The 16,135-nt window shown below is 42.1% G+C and overlaps 1 protein-coding gene across 1 annotated transcript in view; it reads right to left on the reverse strand.

Moving 5' to 3' along the window:
• Positions 1-16,135, reverse strand: part of gpr158a (G protein-coupled receptor 158a) — a gene marked incomplete at both ends in the record, with an annotated part of 152,102 nt that overhangs the window by 81,482 nt on the left and 54,485 nt on the right. The window contains 3 exons of the mRNA XM_083631880.1: positions 4,103-4,171; positions 7,332-7,558; positions 13,433-13,535. Coding sequence (XP_083488006.1) covers positions 4,103-4,171; positions 7,332-7,558; positions 13,433-13,535 — 399 coding nt within the window. The remainder of the gene's footprint in view (positions 1-4,102; positions 4,172-7,331; positions 7,559-13,432; positions 13,536-16,135) is intronic.

Consider the following 16,135-nt stretch of genomic DNA (forward strand, 5'->3'; position numbering starts at 1 on the left):
CACAACCAGCATGAAAGCAGAGAACAGGTTTGTGTGTGTGAAGGATCTGAAAGAATGCATGCAGCATGTCAGATTTAAGTAACAATCCGTGGCATTTTCATGTTCGGTTTACTTACTTAACTAACATTTTTTTTATGTATTTTGATTTATTTTTATAGGCTACTTAATATAACCCAATAGTGACGTGATTCAACATCAACCTATACACACACTAGAACGACCGCACCGTGGATATATGCCTCCGCCAACAAGTGAGCAGTCTACATCCATGTCTGTCCAGACTTTGATGTTTGAGCCAAATGTGAAGAAATTCCGTCAAGGTGTTACTGAGGTATTGAGATAACGAGCTTGAAAATGGCATTTGTGAGGTCACAGACTCACAGTGACCTTGACCTTTGACCTTTGATGACCAAAATCGAATCAGTTCATCCTTGAGTCCAAGTGGACGTTTGAGGCAAATTTGATGAAATTCCGTGAAGGCGATATCGCGTTAACGAGCATGAAACGAGCGGTCGTGAGGTCACAGTGATCATGAACTTTGACCTTTGACCACCAAAATCTAATCAGTTCATCCTTGACTCAAAGTTGACGTTTGAGCCAAATTGGAAGACATTTCGTTGAGGCGTTCCTGAGTAATCGCGTTAACGAGCTTGGAAATGGCGTTTATAAGGTCACAGTGACCTTGAATTTTGACCTTGGACCACCAAATTCTAATCAGTTCATTCTTGAGTCCAAGTCAATGTTTGAGGCAAATTTGATTAAATTCCGTCAAAGCCTTCCTCAGATATCGCGTTAATGAACATCGGACGGACGGACGGACGGACGGACGGACGGACGGACAGACGGACAACCCAAAACCATAATCCCTCCGGCCTGGCTATCGCCGGTGGAGGCATAATTACACGTACACGTTCTGGGAGCAGCAACAGCAGTTTGTTTTATTAAACAGAAGAAGAACTGGGTGGTTATCATGAGTAGCGATAGCCACCATGGCTGAACAGATAAAGAAAAGTTCACTCAAAATTCAACAGAGTATCAAAGGAAAAAGATGTGACCGTACTAGCTGCACTGATCTCTGGGACGTACAATGCAAAAACATCACCGCAATAAGCGCTTATCAATTATGCCACCAAAACAAAATAATCTCATTATAGCACCATGTGCTAACATGTCTGCATGCATAAGCAGTAGAGCAGTTAGGCCAGTTTCTCAGTGGAGATCGCATGCAGGGAAAGAATGACGACCTGTGGCATCTCTGTCGAGGGAAGCTGGGTCTCGTAGCACAGGATAGGGAGGGAAAGACCAAAAGTGGGAGGGGAAAACAGAGGAAGAGAGAGACTGGGCAGCCCGGTGGCATCTGCAAAACAAGCAGCAATAGCAATCCAAACACTGTCACTTTACTCCAATCTAAGCATCCCCAGCAGCGCCAATAAGAAGCAGTAAAGAGACAAATGCAGGGCTGGCAAGCTAATGGAGGGATCACATTGTGAATCAGAAATGTGTGTCCGCTCTCCCCGCTCTCATCTCCACAGCCAGACGCAAATAGGCACTGCTTTGCCCCCCCCCCCCCCCCCCCCCCCCCCCAGCTCAACCCCCCCGCCGACCCCGCCCCTTTCATTTCCAGCAAGGGGCTGATGTTATTGCATGTGGCACACGCGGGTGGGAAAAGCTGGAAAAAACGGAATTACTCCACAAAGCAGAATGCCATGGGAGCGGGATGAGATGTATCTCCTGCTCCTTAATAACACTGGAATTATTTAAAATAGAAGCAGCAGTGGCGGCGGAATCTTTCTGAATCTATATTTAGACGGGGAGTGATGCAGCCGTGGCTCACATGGGACTGGCAGCGGGGAGACATGCAAATGCATCAGGGTGGAGATCAATCTAGCGCGCTGCATGGAGCCATGCAGAAACACCCTGTTCTCACATGATCGGGCCCAGAGATTTATTATTGAAGCGGGATAGTCCTTCCTCCTCACACTCACTTCCATTTCAATACATCAACACAGAGGAGTTCTATTGAAATTCACTCAAAACTGCTACACATTTATTCAACAACAGTATTCTGGAATGGATTCATGAAATTGTAATCTTTGGCTTGTCATCTGCTATACTTTACAATGTGCAGACCAGCAGATAACAACAGCTGGGAGATATGCTAGATACAGTAGACAAGTTCCCTATGTACACACTTTTATAAGCCAGCTGTTTTTTGAGTATTTCTGGAAGGTCTGTTCCCAAACAGTCAGTAAAAGTCTGGGTGCCGACAAACCAACTGGACCCAAGAATATCATCCTCCTTTCAATCATCCAGCTTGTTCTAACAATGCAGGTTCAAACATTATTACTTTCCAGGACCTTGTTGCAGTTAATTGCATTGATTAACCAGCTCTAAATCAGTTCCTTTTAATTACATTTACCCTGGATTGCTTTGCTAAGCCTATAGCTTGGTACGATCGCAACTAAATTGCAATTACGCAGTGCCCCAAGGCCCCGAGAAGAAGACATATGCTAGATTCATGTAAATCAATGTTATGTGGGTGTTGTGCGGAGCGGTCATCTGTGAAAATAATAGGGTGCTTCAAAACTTTGTGAGTTCATGTGATTCAAAATGGAAAATAGCATGGAAATTGTTTTTCGCTGATAATAAAAATGAGGTAAACAGAATCTGCTAGACTAAGTTACTGTTACCAGTTCGAGCTGCATTATTCTTGTAATTCTTTGGTATTGTCTGCTTTTACTGGAAGCCAGTATAGTGGGCTTTGCTGCAGCCATTTTCAACCTGGAACCTATTTCCCCATATTTTTCAATCACACCGATTGATTCTGGCCAAAAATCTCATCAATTGCTTCACTGTAGAGCAATTGCATCTTGGTTGCCCGGGTGCTTGGCTCTCCAATACAGTCGGTCCTACAGGGCCAATTGACACTCCAAAAACCAACAGTAAGCAGCCGATAAGACGGAACATAATGCGCCGGGTGACACGGTGCCTCGCTGTTTTTTGAGGAACACTCCTGGCGCCCCAAGTTGAAATACCGTAGTTCAAGTGCCCTATCACTATGATGGATTTAATTGACCAATGGCAAGGGTGGGGGGCAAGCATATAGTTTCAGAACATCACAAAATATATGAGCTGGCATGCTGTAATAATCGTGATCTTAACAAAACAGGCCTGCGCACAGAGGTTGGATATTTCTGGTTCGTATTGTGAAAGTCTTTACCTTGCAACAAACCTAATAAATAATACATTTGAGTGACAGTTATTATTGTCAGTTCTGGTTATTTGTCCTGTACTGTACATGAACTGTAAAAAAATAGACACTTTTTTCAGCCTTAAATAAAAGCAGTGTGATCTGGCCTTACTGTAAGTACGTATTGTTCACCACATCGATTGGTCCTTCTGTATGGAGGCATGTTGCTGAACTTCAGATAAAACAGGGTCCAGGCCAAAATATGGCGTTATGCTTTAAGATGAGCAAAGAACAAGTCAGACGAATCTAATGGAGTTCAAACTACTTGAAGGTCTTAACAGCTGCAGGCCGTACAGAGCAGACAGATGGTTGTGTGGACAGGGTGCTGGCTTCATTGACCAGGCTGGTGTACAGTTAGCAGGGGGGGCAGACACAAGCCCTGGGATGTTTGTCTCTGCCAGCCCCGTCTTATCACACGCACACCTTGGCTGCGAGAACCCTGCTTATCACAACTCCATGCAGCTGTCAGAAACCCAAACCACATTGATTTATGGAATGGGGTTTGGGGTCTGACAAGGCATACAAACAATCAGGATATGTAACTTTGCTCTAACCTAAATGGACAATGCTATTTTAGATGAATGAGCGACAGCGTGAACTGAAGGCCAAACCGAATGTCAAAGCTTCAGTCAAGGAGAAGATTCATGTTTTCAGCTCAAAGAAGCATGGCAAGAAGATTATCAACAAACATGTCAGAAAATGAATGTGCGAAAGGATGCGCGCACACACACACACTCACACGCACGCACACACACTCGCACGCACACACGCACGCACACACACACTCACACGCACGCACACACGCACACACACACGCGCGCGCGCACACACACACAAACATCTCGAGCTTACCGGAAAGTAGAGAAGGAGAGCTCCACACAAGATGGCCTCCAGCAGGACTAGACCTGATGCTCTGATACTCTGCCGACGAAGAAAGACACAACAAAGATAATAAAAAACAAAATGTTATACGTTATTTACTTTATATGTTCACTTATCTTTTTTTTTGATAAAATGTTTTTTTTAAATTAGACTATAATGTTCACTTATCATACAGATGTTCAAGAAATTAGTCCCATCTTAACTGAGATATTCTCCATTTCAAAAAAGTGACACCTATAATGATTGATGAAGAAATTATGGTACTTTTCAAAATATAGCTGGTAACAAAATTAATTAATACAATAATTATAATATTTTGATCTCTGAAAACTCCATGTTAATGCTGAACTCTTATCCCCCCTCAACCCCCCCCCCCCCCCCCCCCCCCCCCCACACACACACATTTAGGAATAGTGCTCTTCATATTGTGGTGAATAAGGAGGTTTAAACTTGTATAAAACACCGGGGGGTATTATAATATTTCCAGGCGGGTATAAAAGGCAAGGAAGCTTTCATTTTTGTTGGTTGAAAGAGAACGAATTACAGTGAAAGCTATTGCCTCAAGGACTTTTTATAGAAGGGTTCACCATTTCAGACAATTTCTATGCACCTCTTGCGTAAGATATTTAACAACATAGGTCCTTTAATTGACAGGATGCTTGAGAGGGCTTTCAAAGAGCAAAAGACAGCTGTGCCACCCATTTAAAAATACACACAAAAGAAAACGCAAAATACTAGACTTGGTTACTCATAATGAACGAGTGATGTTTATCTTCTTCTCTCTGAAACCCATCTCTGTGGAAATTAACTGCTTTGAAAGTATCACTAACTCCACAACTCTAGTGCGTAAACAGCTTTGAAACTAAGTCATTAAACTTAGTTTGATGCGATTAAAGGGGATTACATAGGGTTGGGTACCGAAACCCAGCACCACTATTAGTACCGGTACCTTTACAACCGGTACTACCGGTACCAAATTGAAACACAGATTAAGGTGCCTCGGTGCCATGCCCGAGCTGCTGAGTGAAAAATCTGCCCTCCGGTGGCCCGAAACAGCGGCACACACACCTTCACTAACATTGTCCTCTTTAAAAAAAAAAAAAAAATCCACTTTGAATAAAAAAAATATTTTAAAAAGTATCGGTTCAGGCACCATTTTAACACTGGTATATGAAACAATACCCATCCCTAATACATGAGTGTACTGCTTTATTTATGGGAAAAGATCCATTGTTTCACTCCAGTCATATACATTAAAGGAAATCCAAAATAATTATGCATTTTGAGTTCTTCACACGACAGGAACATAATGTTAATAAGCCACCATCCAAATTTGAACGATGATGAACGTTGCAAAGTATATACATTTAGGTTTGAAAGTCATGGCAGGATTAAGCAAAATTATAAGTTTAAATCTGACCCATGGTCCTTTGCTGCTTGTCATCTCCTCTCTCTCTCACCTCAGCTTTGCTGTTTGCCTACTGTCCTATCAAAATAAAGGCAAAATAGCCCAAAAATTATCTAAAAAAAAAAAAAAAAAAAAAGTTTCCTTGAGTGTGGAACGTGAACTCAGTTAATAAACCGGTACTATAGCTAACTATCATTTGAGTATAATTCAGCAGTTTTGTAACACAAATGTAGTTGTAATTATTGTAACTAAAAGTTCGGGAACAAGACCACACCCCAAGAAGAGTCCCCATCAGCGAGACAGTGCCCCCACTCTGTCTCAATTCCCTGGTTCCTACCATCGACCCCAACTCTACTGACTCCTCCCACGAGTCATCCGACTACCCTCGACTCAGTGGTGTTATGTGGGCTTTGTGAGAAACAATGCGTTGAAAGCTAGAAAGCTTAAAACCATTACAGTATGTAGAGATGACTGCTAGCTTCTGTGCTAAAGGTTTATGGTTGACTATTCCATTGAGCTTAGTAAGTGTTTTACAAAGGTGCAGACTCTCAAAGTATTGGCCAAACTGTTTCAGATCAGCCAGTTCCCTAAGGAGAATAAACTCAGGTCTAGTGTCATGCAGTGCTGGTCGCTGTCCAAGGTGCTGATGCCGAGGTGATCTGTACTGTCTGAGTTGTGTTTTTAACGCATCATTGTGACCACCCACAACACTAGTTTATTAATCTAAAGGGCTTTTATGGCCATATGGTCCAGAAAACATCAAATATATAACAGATGAATGAGTTAGAAGTTGTAATTCTCTATGAAACGCTGTTGCTTTTTCAAACTTTCTGCTCTTGAGCAATTTCCCTAAAAGCTCAAAATGGTTAATCATTGTGGGAATATGTTCTTTAATCTTAAACAAATAGATAATAACGACATACTAAAACAGAAAAAAGCTGCAATATCTCAGTTGGGAAATGGTTAGATCTAAAGGTCCCTGTTCCAAAATGGAAAGAACTCCCTAAAAGCAGTAAATATTTGTCTGGGTCCGCTCACTCCACCGAGTTGGCTGCTTCTGGTCTGGCACCATGACATGCAACAGCCATTTTCTAAGTAAAAAAAACAACAACTTGTCCAATGAGCGCCGAGGGGGAATAATGATTAGGCAATATGCATCAATATACAGCGGAACGGGGCGCAGATCCCCCCCAGGATGGCGAAAGCATGTCCCACCCTAATCTGCCTGTGAGTGGGTTGGGTTTAGGCATGAGGAATGATGATTGGTTGGGGTTAGGCATGAAGGTTAGGACGATTGGCTAGGATTAGGGTAAAATAAGCCAATCAGAGGCATAGTAGGGCGGGGCATGCCTTCGCCATCCTGGGGAAACAATATTGCCACCAGTCAAGCTGTTGTCAAGTGCGTCAGACCTAATAACAACAATGGCGACCGGAATAGACGCTGCTATTGAGGCTGTTTTAAATTGATTAAAAGTAGGCTACCAATTACTTTGAAATCCAACAGCACTCCGCTTGGAAGACATTTCAAATTCAAAGGGAAGATGTTTTTTTTCTCCTGTTCTCCCCACTAGATTATTCAGGCGAATACGTTGTTGCTCTCTAGTGATTGGTTAGGGAAAATTGAATTCCCCTTGAGGTTACAGTGGAGGCAATGTCACACTGAAGAAGGAAATGGAGTGTAATGATTAACTAAGTAGATAAGTAAATATACCAATTGTGGGAATATATTTTGCAATAGCCCATGATTAACAGTGACATAAGCAGCAGCATGTAATGACTAATCCCGAGTACCTTGTTCCTGCGGAAGTGGTAGATGATGACCATGGCGACGAAGAGGATGAGCATACAGAGGCACTGGAAGGAGAGCACAGCCAGCCGGAGGGCGCTGTCCTCACGCGCCACACAGGGCGTGTCATCCTTACAGTAGGCACAGCCCGGCTGGCACGGCAGGCAGTCGCTGGACGAGCCCTCGTCCGCATTGGGCCCGCTGTCTGCAGCCATGCCCTTCCTCCCCGTCCCTGTCACAGACAACGATGAGGTGTTACTGTTAAAGATAAGGTCATCTACCGTATGGCATCTATTGACAGTAGGTACTGCAACAACATGTCACCCCCCCCCACAGTCCCCTTGAGTTACGGTGGCTTGTAATCCACACAAACAATAAAGTGACAGTAAGCTACAGATGCAGCCATCCTGAATTTCCGACTGATCCTTGACAGGTCCCCGACAGGGCCAAATCCTTGGCAGATTAAACAAAGACAACACAGAAACTTAACATAACTACTTAAACGTAAGTTAACATAACTTAGACCAATTCAATCTCTTAATAAACAGCATAGAGTAGATGTCCAAAGTTTCTCTAAAGCAATGTGCCTTATGGTGTAACAAAGTTCAGGTCAGTGGAATGACAGCCAGCTGGCTGAAGGCGCAAATTCAAGGTCGCTGCCACTGTCGCTAATTAAAGCGGAGATCCAACAGACATGTTTTATGGGGAGGTAATAGATCACCAAGGAAAAATGTTTTGTGAGGAGGTAATAGATCACCATGCAAAATGTTTTGTGAGGAGGTAATAGATCTTGCTTTATTTTGTATGTTATATACAGTCCATGGTTACATACAATTGGCCAAGTTAGTAGTTAGTTTATGGGATAGAAATTCTACCAGATTACAGACACTAGGTGCCATTTTCTCCTTCATTTGGAGGAGAAAATTATCCTGAAATGAAGATTGATTGACAGCTGCCATGTCGTGATATGATTGGTTGAAATGGGGTAGAAATTTGATAGTACTATGTGACTTCAGCAAATTGTTGATTACTGTTATGAATGAAATCTTTAAAAATTAACTTTTGATGAGAAAAAGTGTTTTTTGCATACATTATTAAATAGGTGCACTGAATACCCAGGTATTTGAACTAAAATATTTAAAAAAATCATTTTTGGGTTCAGCTCGACTTTAAGGCTTTTGCTTGCACAACAGCCTACATTGAATCATTTGTGATTTAGAAATATTGACCCAGTTGTCATTCTGACAGTGGCAAACAGTAAATTGTGAACTTCACTTTTTATTTACAGATTATAGAAGCACGAAGCCATGGGGGAACAACTATCAATGCGATTTCTCAAGTTTCCTCGTTATTGGATTCTTGCGATACTTCAGGAGCAGTAGTAAAAGACAAACAAGACAAAGTGTATGTTGTAGTCTCTGACAGACTGAAGCCCCCCGAGTGCATACGCTGATCCTGCTCTGACCTTATGAGAATTTATCGACATGTGTCAACGCACAAGACATGGATCTATATGTGTGAACATGAAAAGTCAACATTATTCCACCTTGCTCAGTCGCTGGCATATCATACAAGGCTGATGACTGCGGTTTCCACTGAGAAACACATGGCTGAAAACACACAGAATTAAGCCAATCCTATGTTGACAAGGACGATCGGGGCGTTAAGTTACCCCCAACACCCTCTACTGTTAGAGAGGGTGCTAGATTTTGTGTCTGTCATTATTTAGAATACTTCTGCTGGTACAGTAATGTGGCTTAGAATAAATATATATACACACACACAGTGTATATATATATATATATATATATTTATATATATATATATATATATATATATATATATATACACACACACACACACACACACACACACAGTACATATACACATATATATATATATATATATATATATATATATATATATATATATATATATATATATATATATATATATATATATATATATATATATATATATATGTGTATATATATATATATATATATATATATATATATACAGTGTGTATATATATATATATATATATAAATACTGTACATACTATACACACACACACACACACACACACACACACACACACATATACGCAAGTAAGCCTAAAACCACTGTTTTTTAGGCTTATACAAAGCTGCTGCTGGGCCCTATCTTCGCAAAAGCGGTAACTTCGTGCTTGCACTCGTTTAATGCCGGCGCAATGCAAACTGGGGGCGTGCACAAGCGCATGCCTGTTATAATTGTACTGGACATAGGTGTGCCACATGCCAAACCAGGCGTTTCAGCGCAAAAATATGGGGATAGTTGGCATTATCCTATCGTCAGCAGCGTGCAATTACTTTGCGCTAAGAGCTTTTAAAAGCACCTCTTATGCGTTAAATACCCCGTTACGCTTGAGCGCACCATAATCTTCATCTTAATCTGTGCTGCGCAGCGCAGTGCAGAGTAAAATTCCTTTTGGATATGTCATTACGCACAGCCTTGCCATGCCAGGACATCAAATTCTGCTGCTAAAATTGGGTATTAGCAGATAATTCAGTGAGGCAATCAACTATAACTCACTGAGAACATTTTATCACATCGCAATGAGGGAAATTAATTGAGAAAACTTGTTGGACAATGGACAATTGGCCTACTTGCAATAGGCTATTCACCTTCACCTATCCCATAACCCGGAGGGCACCATAGACGATCTGTCAACAAGCTCTCTCCATCTCTCTCTGGCCTCGGCACGAGTGAGTCCACTCTATTACGCATGGAGAGAATTACAGCATATTGCATGCTTCGCACAGCGATTGCGGGAATCTGATTTTATTTATATTTTATATTTACGGTTTTATTGATGTAATGCCCAGGCATTGCCTGGCCACACCTGTGAATAATTCTGGTGCTTAAGACCGCCCAAATCCCATTTGCGCTGGCATTTTGAGGGCTCGGATGATTTGGCACAGCTCTAATTTGCACCTGCGGCAGGTGCCATGAACATTTCCACATCCCTGCCGAGAATTGCCTCCCCACCATATTTCGGGGCTGTTTTAACTTAGAAAAGAGGGAGCTCACGTCTACCCAGACAATTATATCACTTTTAAACAGTTACATTTCTGTATAAGTCATTACAATATGCTCCCGTGAGGTGGGGATGCGTTTAGCTGCTGCCGGGCGGGGGTGCAAAACTCGGCATAACACCTGGACATTTGCACAAGGCGGACTGCTATCATTCAGGCACACAAACAGGTGTGCAAGCGCAAATAGGGGATATCGCCTGTACCAAGATAGGGCCCCATTACTCTTAAGAGAAGTAATCAGGAATCAATTAGGAGTCTAAAGATTTGGGCGATGGACTTAAAACCAGGTTTTAATCGTTTTCTCAACCATTTGGTAGAGCCATTTTAAATCGCTATTTCTTACTGAAAAATGTGGTGAACTTATTAACTCATCCTTATCGAGCCATCTCTACCACTCAGTTGAGGTATGCTATGCTAAAATAATCCACTAGAGGGCACTCTGCTTTTTAACAGTAAGCCTTTTCAGTCAGTCTGCTCCCAGGAAATTGGAAAAAGAAAATCACTCCTGTGCACTAATTTTGGTTGAATTTTCAATAAGCTTAGTTTTTTCGACATATTATATCATCTAACATGTTACTAAACAGAATTATGTAACTTGATGCAACAAAAAAATTCTTATATGAGTCAAATCTTTTTTTTTAACTGCTCTGCCAAATGCTGAGTTGACTATTTCTAAGGAATAAAAACACTTCTGATCATGCATTGTTGTTAATATGTTACATTTATTTGTGTTATTATGCCAAAATGATTTCACAAGTATGATTTTTTAACGAACAAACATGCTGCCATTTGTTGGTATACTATGATATTAGCATTATAAAAGTGCTTGATTTCTAATTTTGATTTTTTTTCTTTCTGTTTCTGCGTTTTTAGATGGAGGCTAAATCATTTTCTAGTTCAAGACCATAGAGACCATAGACCAGAGATGACGTCATCTCTGATAACATCAAAATTGCTCAAGTGACATCACTGATGACAACGCTGATGACATCATCACTGATGGCATCAGCGTTGTCAATCGTGACAGAAAACTGCCGCCAGCCACAGACACACCACCCACTTAACCAAGATTATGTATTAGGTACTTTTACCATCACAAGTGCTATCTCAACCGTTTGGTAGAGGTCTATATTAAAAACGAAACTGGGGGGTCTGTAAAAAAAAAAATTGGGATTCTTGTTATTAGTGCCCTAATAACATATAAAATACAAACAAATTTACATTGCTTTTTTCTTGGAGGGAACATTAAAGGGTAAGCTAAATTATAATTGTCTTTACTGTTGAGCCAAATGTAGTAGACAGCACCGAGTTGTAAATGCTTGTCACTTTCTGAATGTGACTGAATGTGATGGTGGGGTTGAAAAACTTTTCCCTGGGGAATCTAAGGTAAAAAAAACAAAAAGAAAAACAGGCAAACCTAGGGGACGACATGAAGCAAGTGGAGTGGATTTCTCTTCGATTTGTAAAGAAATGCCAGGAGATACACCCATATGGTTGGAAAGATAACGAATGGTCGACTTATACAGAGCTTTTATTGGAAACACCCATTGTCTCAGAGATTTGCAGGGATTTTCCCTTTAAAAAGAAAGTGGCCCATTTTTCACAGCTATGACTCTGCACATCATTGATCCCCTCAAAAAGACTACTAATCTCCATAGTGATGGCTCATATCCTTTAGCTCGTTCTCATTGGATCGTTGCTCCTGCAGTTGACTGACAGTCAGGGAGCCTAACTAACTTCTCCCATACGCAAGATCTATGGCGGGAGATCGTTGGGAGACAAGGGGAAGTGAGTTACACTGGCTTTCTCTGCAAAGGAGTGTCAAGGATGTCCCCTTGTGGATTAACAAGGCTTGTTATTTGCCCCGCGGTGGCCAAACTGCAGCACTACGCCACGCTAACAGGCTCGCCTCTCCTCCCTATTATTGTATTCTCAAACACTCTCACTCTCTCGCTCTCATGCAGAGGCACACGCACACACACACACACACACACACACACACACACACACACACACACACACACACTCACACACACACACACACACACACACACACACACACACACACACACACACACACACACAAACACACACACACACACACACACACACACACAAACACACACACACACACACACACACACACACACAAACACACACACACACACACACACACACACACACACACACACACACACACACACACACACACACACGTTTATGAATCTGCACTCACAGCACTCACACCAAGCAGCAAAAGCAGGCAGAAACACATCCAGCTCTCTGAGAGAAATGTTGGAGCCTTTTGCTTTGCTGTTATAGGCATGAAGGAACACATTGGGGGGGAGACAAAAAGGGAGTGAAGAGGGGAGAAACAGAGAGAGAGAGAGACACACACACACACACACACAGAGGAACAGAGTTGAGGGAAAGTGAGTTGAAAGAAAAGTAGACAGATAAAGGAAGATAATACAGTAGGAGACACGCAGAGTGAGCTAACTGTACAACAGTGTGTGTGTTGGTGATGTGATGGACGGCAAGTGGGGTTCTGTTTGGCCAGTGCACGGAGCATTTTTAATTCACTGGCAGCAGACCGAATAAGATGGAAAAAGTAAATACCAAATGGAAAGATAACTCCGGCCCCAAACCGGATTATCTTCCCCAAGTCGCAGTCCAGCACTGCTGCTTCAGTTTGAGGGCTGAGCCGTAACAAGGGTCTGCAGTTTCCTGGAGAAACGGCTAACAGGCAGCCATTCATGGACTTTCAATGTGGCGTTTTGAATATTATTTGAACATGATTAAGAAACCGCTCCCCCAGGGGATGGGTCAAATGCGGAGAACAAATTTCGCACACTCAGGTGTGTGACAATCAGTGGGACTTTACCTTTACCTTTTACATGTATTTATTATACTTGTTCAGTTGGTCAAGTTCAATGAGGGGAAAAAATATTGTAAAAAAAGAAACACCCACACGTGTAACGACAGATGACAAACATTGAAATAGGTCATTGATATAGGTGACTTACTCTTGAAGCCATTGACAGCTACTCTGTTGGGATGGTAGAAGCCATTCTTGCACTGGCACCTGTACTTGTCTAAGACAAATCCGTGGCCATGGACAGGCAAACACTGTGAAGAGAAAAAAATATATATACAGTATATCAGCCATGCAGAGAAGACAATGTATGCCATTTGATTAGGCATTTAATAACAAAGTAGTCATTTAAATTCAACAAATCATTCCATAATTTCCTTTTCTTAATAATGCATGATTGTATTCAGATTGATGGGACACCAATGCAAAACATGTGAGGAAGTAATTCCAACATAAACCACTCATTAACAGGTGAGTTTTGGCTTTTGTCAATGCAAAAAACAAACCTCCAAAGCACATGGTTTTACATCAGTGAACAAAGTGGAATGAAATGTCTTGTGGGAGAGGGGTCTAATTATTTAAGTTGTGAGTTTCCGCTCTCAGTCTAAGTGTAGCTTCTTGCTGCTCAATATTAAATTAGTGAAGCCTCTTCCATTTGATTGAAAGTCTGATAGGAAATAGAGTGAGTGCTGCGCAGAAAAACACGAGTGGCGTCAGGGGGCATCTTTTGCAGACGTTCTCTGCCGTTTGCCAAATTACAAGATGTAATTAACTAAATTAAGAACGAAGGCCTATTTGCATGATTAAAAGAGAACTATTAATTCTGTTTCTCATGGGAATGAGATTCCATCTTCTCTGTATTAACACATTTGGGTCATTGACACAAAACACTACTCTCTCTCTCTCTCTCTCTCTCTCTCTCTCTCTCTCTCTCTCTCTCTCTCCTCCCTCCCTCCCTCCCTCCCTCCCTCAAAAATACACCACGGTTTGATTTCCAAACAGCTTGGAACACGTTTTTCTCATTCAAGATGATAATGACTTACGAATCCCAAGGAACAACAAGGACCCAGAATAGCGTGGGTACTTCAGCTGACACTTGACACGTATGGGAGTGTTTATGACCTGACTGTGAGATCCGGAGGCAAGGCCAGCAGCGATATCTAAATGAAGCACCCGTCGACGTGATGCTCAGACTCTGTGTGTGTCTTAAGAGGTAGCTATTTCTGACTCTCTCTCTCTCTCTCAAGGTCCTTGGCCAAGTCTGCGTGCATTGACAAGTGTGAGAGTGGGTCCTCAGACAGAGCCTTGGAGAGCACACCCTGGCCTCGCAAGCACAAGGTAATTACCAGGTACTATTCCGAGAACAAGTTCCTCACACAAATTGCACTGAAGAGGCCAAAGCATTTAAAGTGGCACTGCTCAAATCTGTTGAAGATGGCCTTGTGAAGAGTCAGACGTCATCCGGAAGGAAGAGGCCTTTTGATCTTAAAATTGTTTGCGCAATAGGCGGCATATTTGGAATGGGGTCGATCACTTCACTGCTGGTCAATTACACTGCCATTACTCATGTCAGATGTTGAGTTAATATAATGCTTTATTTCATCAAGCTGTATACCCATTACGCCACGCACGTATTTAGACTGTATTACTGTATTTCACTACATGTGTAAGTGCCAGTCGCTGCATCAAAATGAAAAACAAATCTACTCAATGTAATTTACATATTGAATGTGTTTCATTATGCAGCCCAGATGCTCTGAATTGATCATGCATTCCAGCGCTGCAGCTTGGATGTTCTGTGCTATACAGACAAGGCAGGCCCCCGGACCCCATGAATCATTGACGAGGGGCCTGCTGGCCTGAACTGCCCTCACCCTGCGTCACACAACCACTCTCTGCAAGCCCACTCTGATGACCTATGCCTCCATACAGGATTCATTCAACCATTCATTGGAATAGAGAAAACACGCTGTGTGAAGAGAAGACAATTTGACCACAGGTCACTGTTTGGCAATGTCACCAGTGTCAAAACAAGAGGAGAGGCAACAGGAGATCATCCTCCTGCATTGCTACTTATGATCGTGATCGTTTGACACTTTCCTGTTGCGTTATAGAGCGCTACAAAGAATCTTTCAATCATTCATCAGTCATTTGAACATGTGTGGTATCTGAACCTGCAGCTGCCATTTTTCACAAAATTGTTGTTCTCTTTCACACACTACCAATTAAAAAGCTTGATGCACATCTGTTGGACAATCCCACTCTGCAGTGTCCATGGCGGCACTGATATTGACTTGGTGGCCAATTAGAGGCCTCCTTACCAGTTATCAACCAATCGGAAGGCAAAGAGCTAGTCTAAGAGTCGGAGTGTAGCTGTATAGAGGAGAGACGCAAACCAACTAAAAAGAATGACGGCACTGAGGAGGGGGCTGTTACAGTGGGATGAGGATGATTTGGTTCCAAAGAAATAGTTCAACATCAGTCATTTGGCAGCAGTCTGGATTCAGGAGAGCAAACTTTCACAAACTCAGGTACTACAGTATGCAAAAAGTGTCTGACAGTTGTAGTGTCAACAATGCAAATGACAACAATGCACCACCACCACCACCGCTACCACCACCACCACCACTACCACCAACTCACACTCAGATTCAACACCTGATAATGTTTTGCATAATAGGCACTTTGTGTAGAAGAAAATGCTTTACAAACAGTAATTACTAATACACGTGTGTGTTTATTAGAGGGCTCCTCCTTGTGATTTCAGCTGATTAGACAGGTGTATTTTCACACTGAAATCTTGCGGCTTTGAATGAATTCTGTGCTGCGACTTCCTCCCTGATGCCCTACAGTA

Source organism: Poromitra crassiceps (genome assembly GCF_964638095.1).
Source record: "Poromitra crassiceps genome assembly, chromosome: 2".
NCBI classification, from domain to species: domain Eukaryota; kingdom Metazoa; phylum Chordata; class Actinopteri; order Beryciformes; family Melamphaidae; genus Poromitra; species Poromitra crassiceps.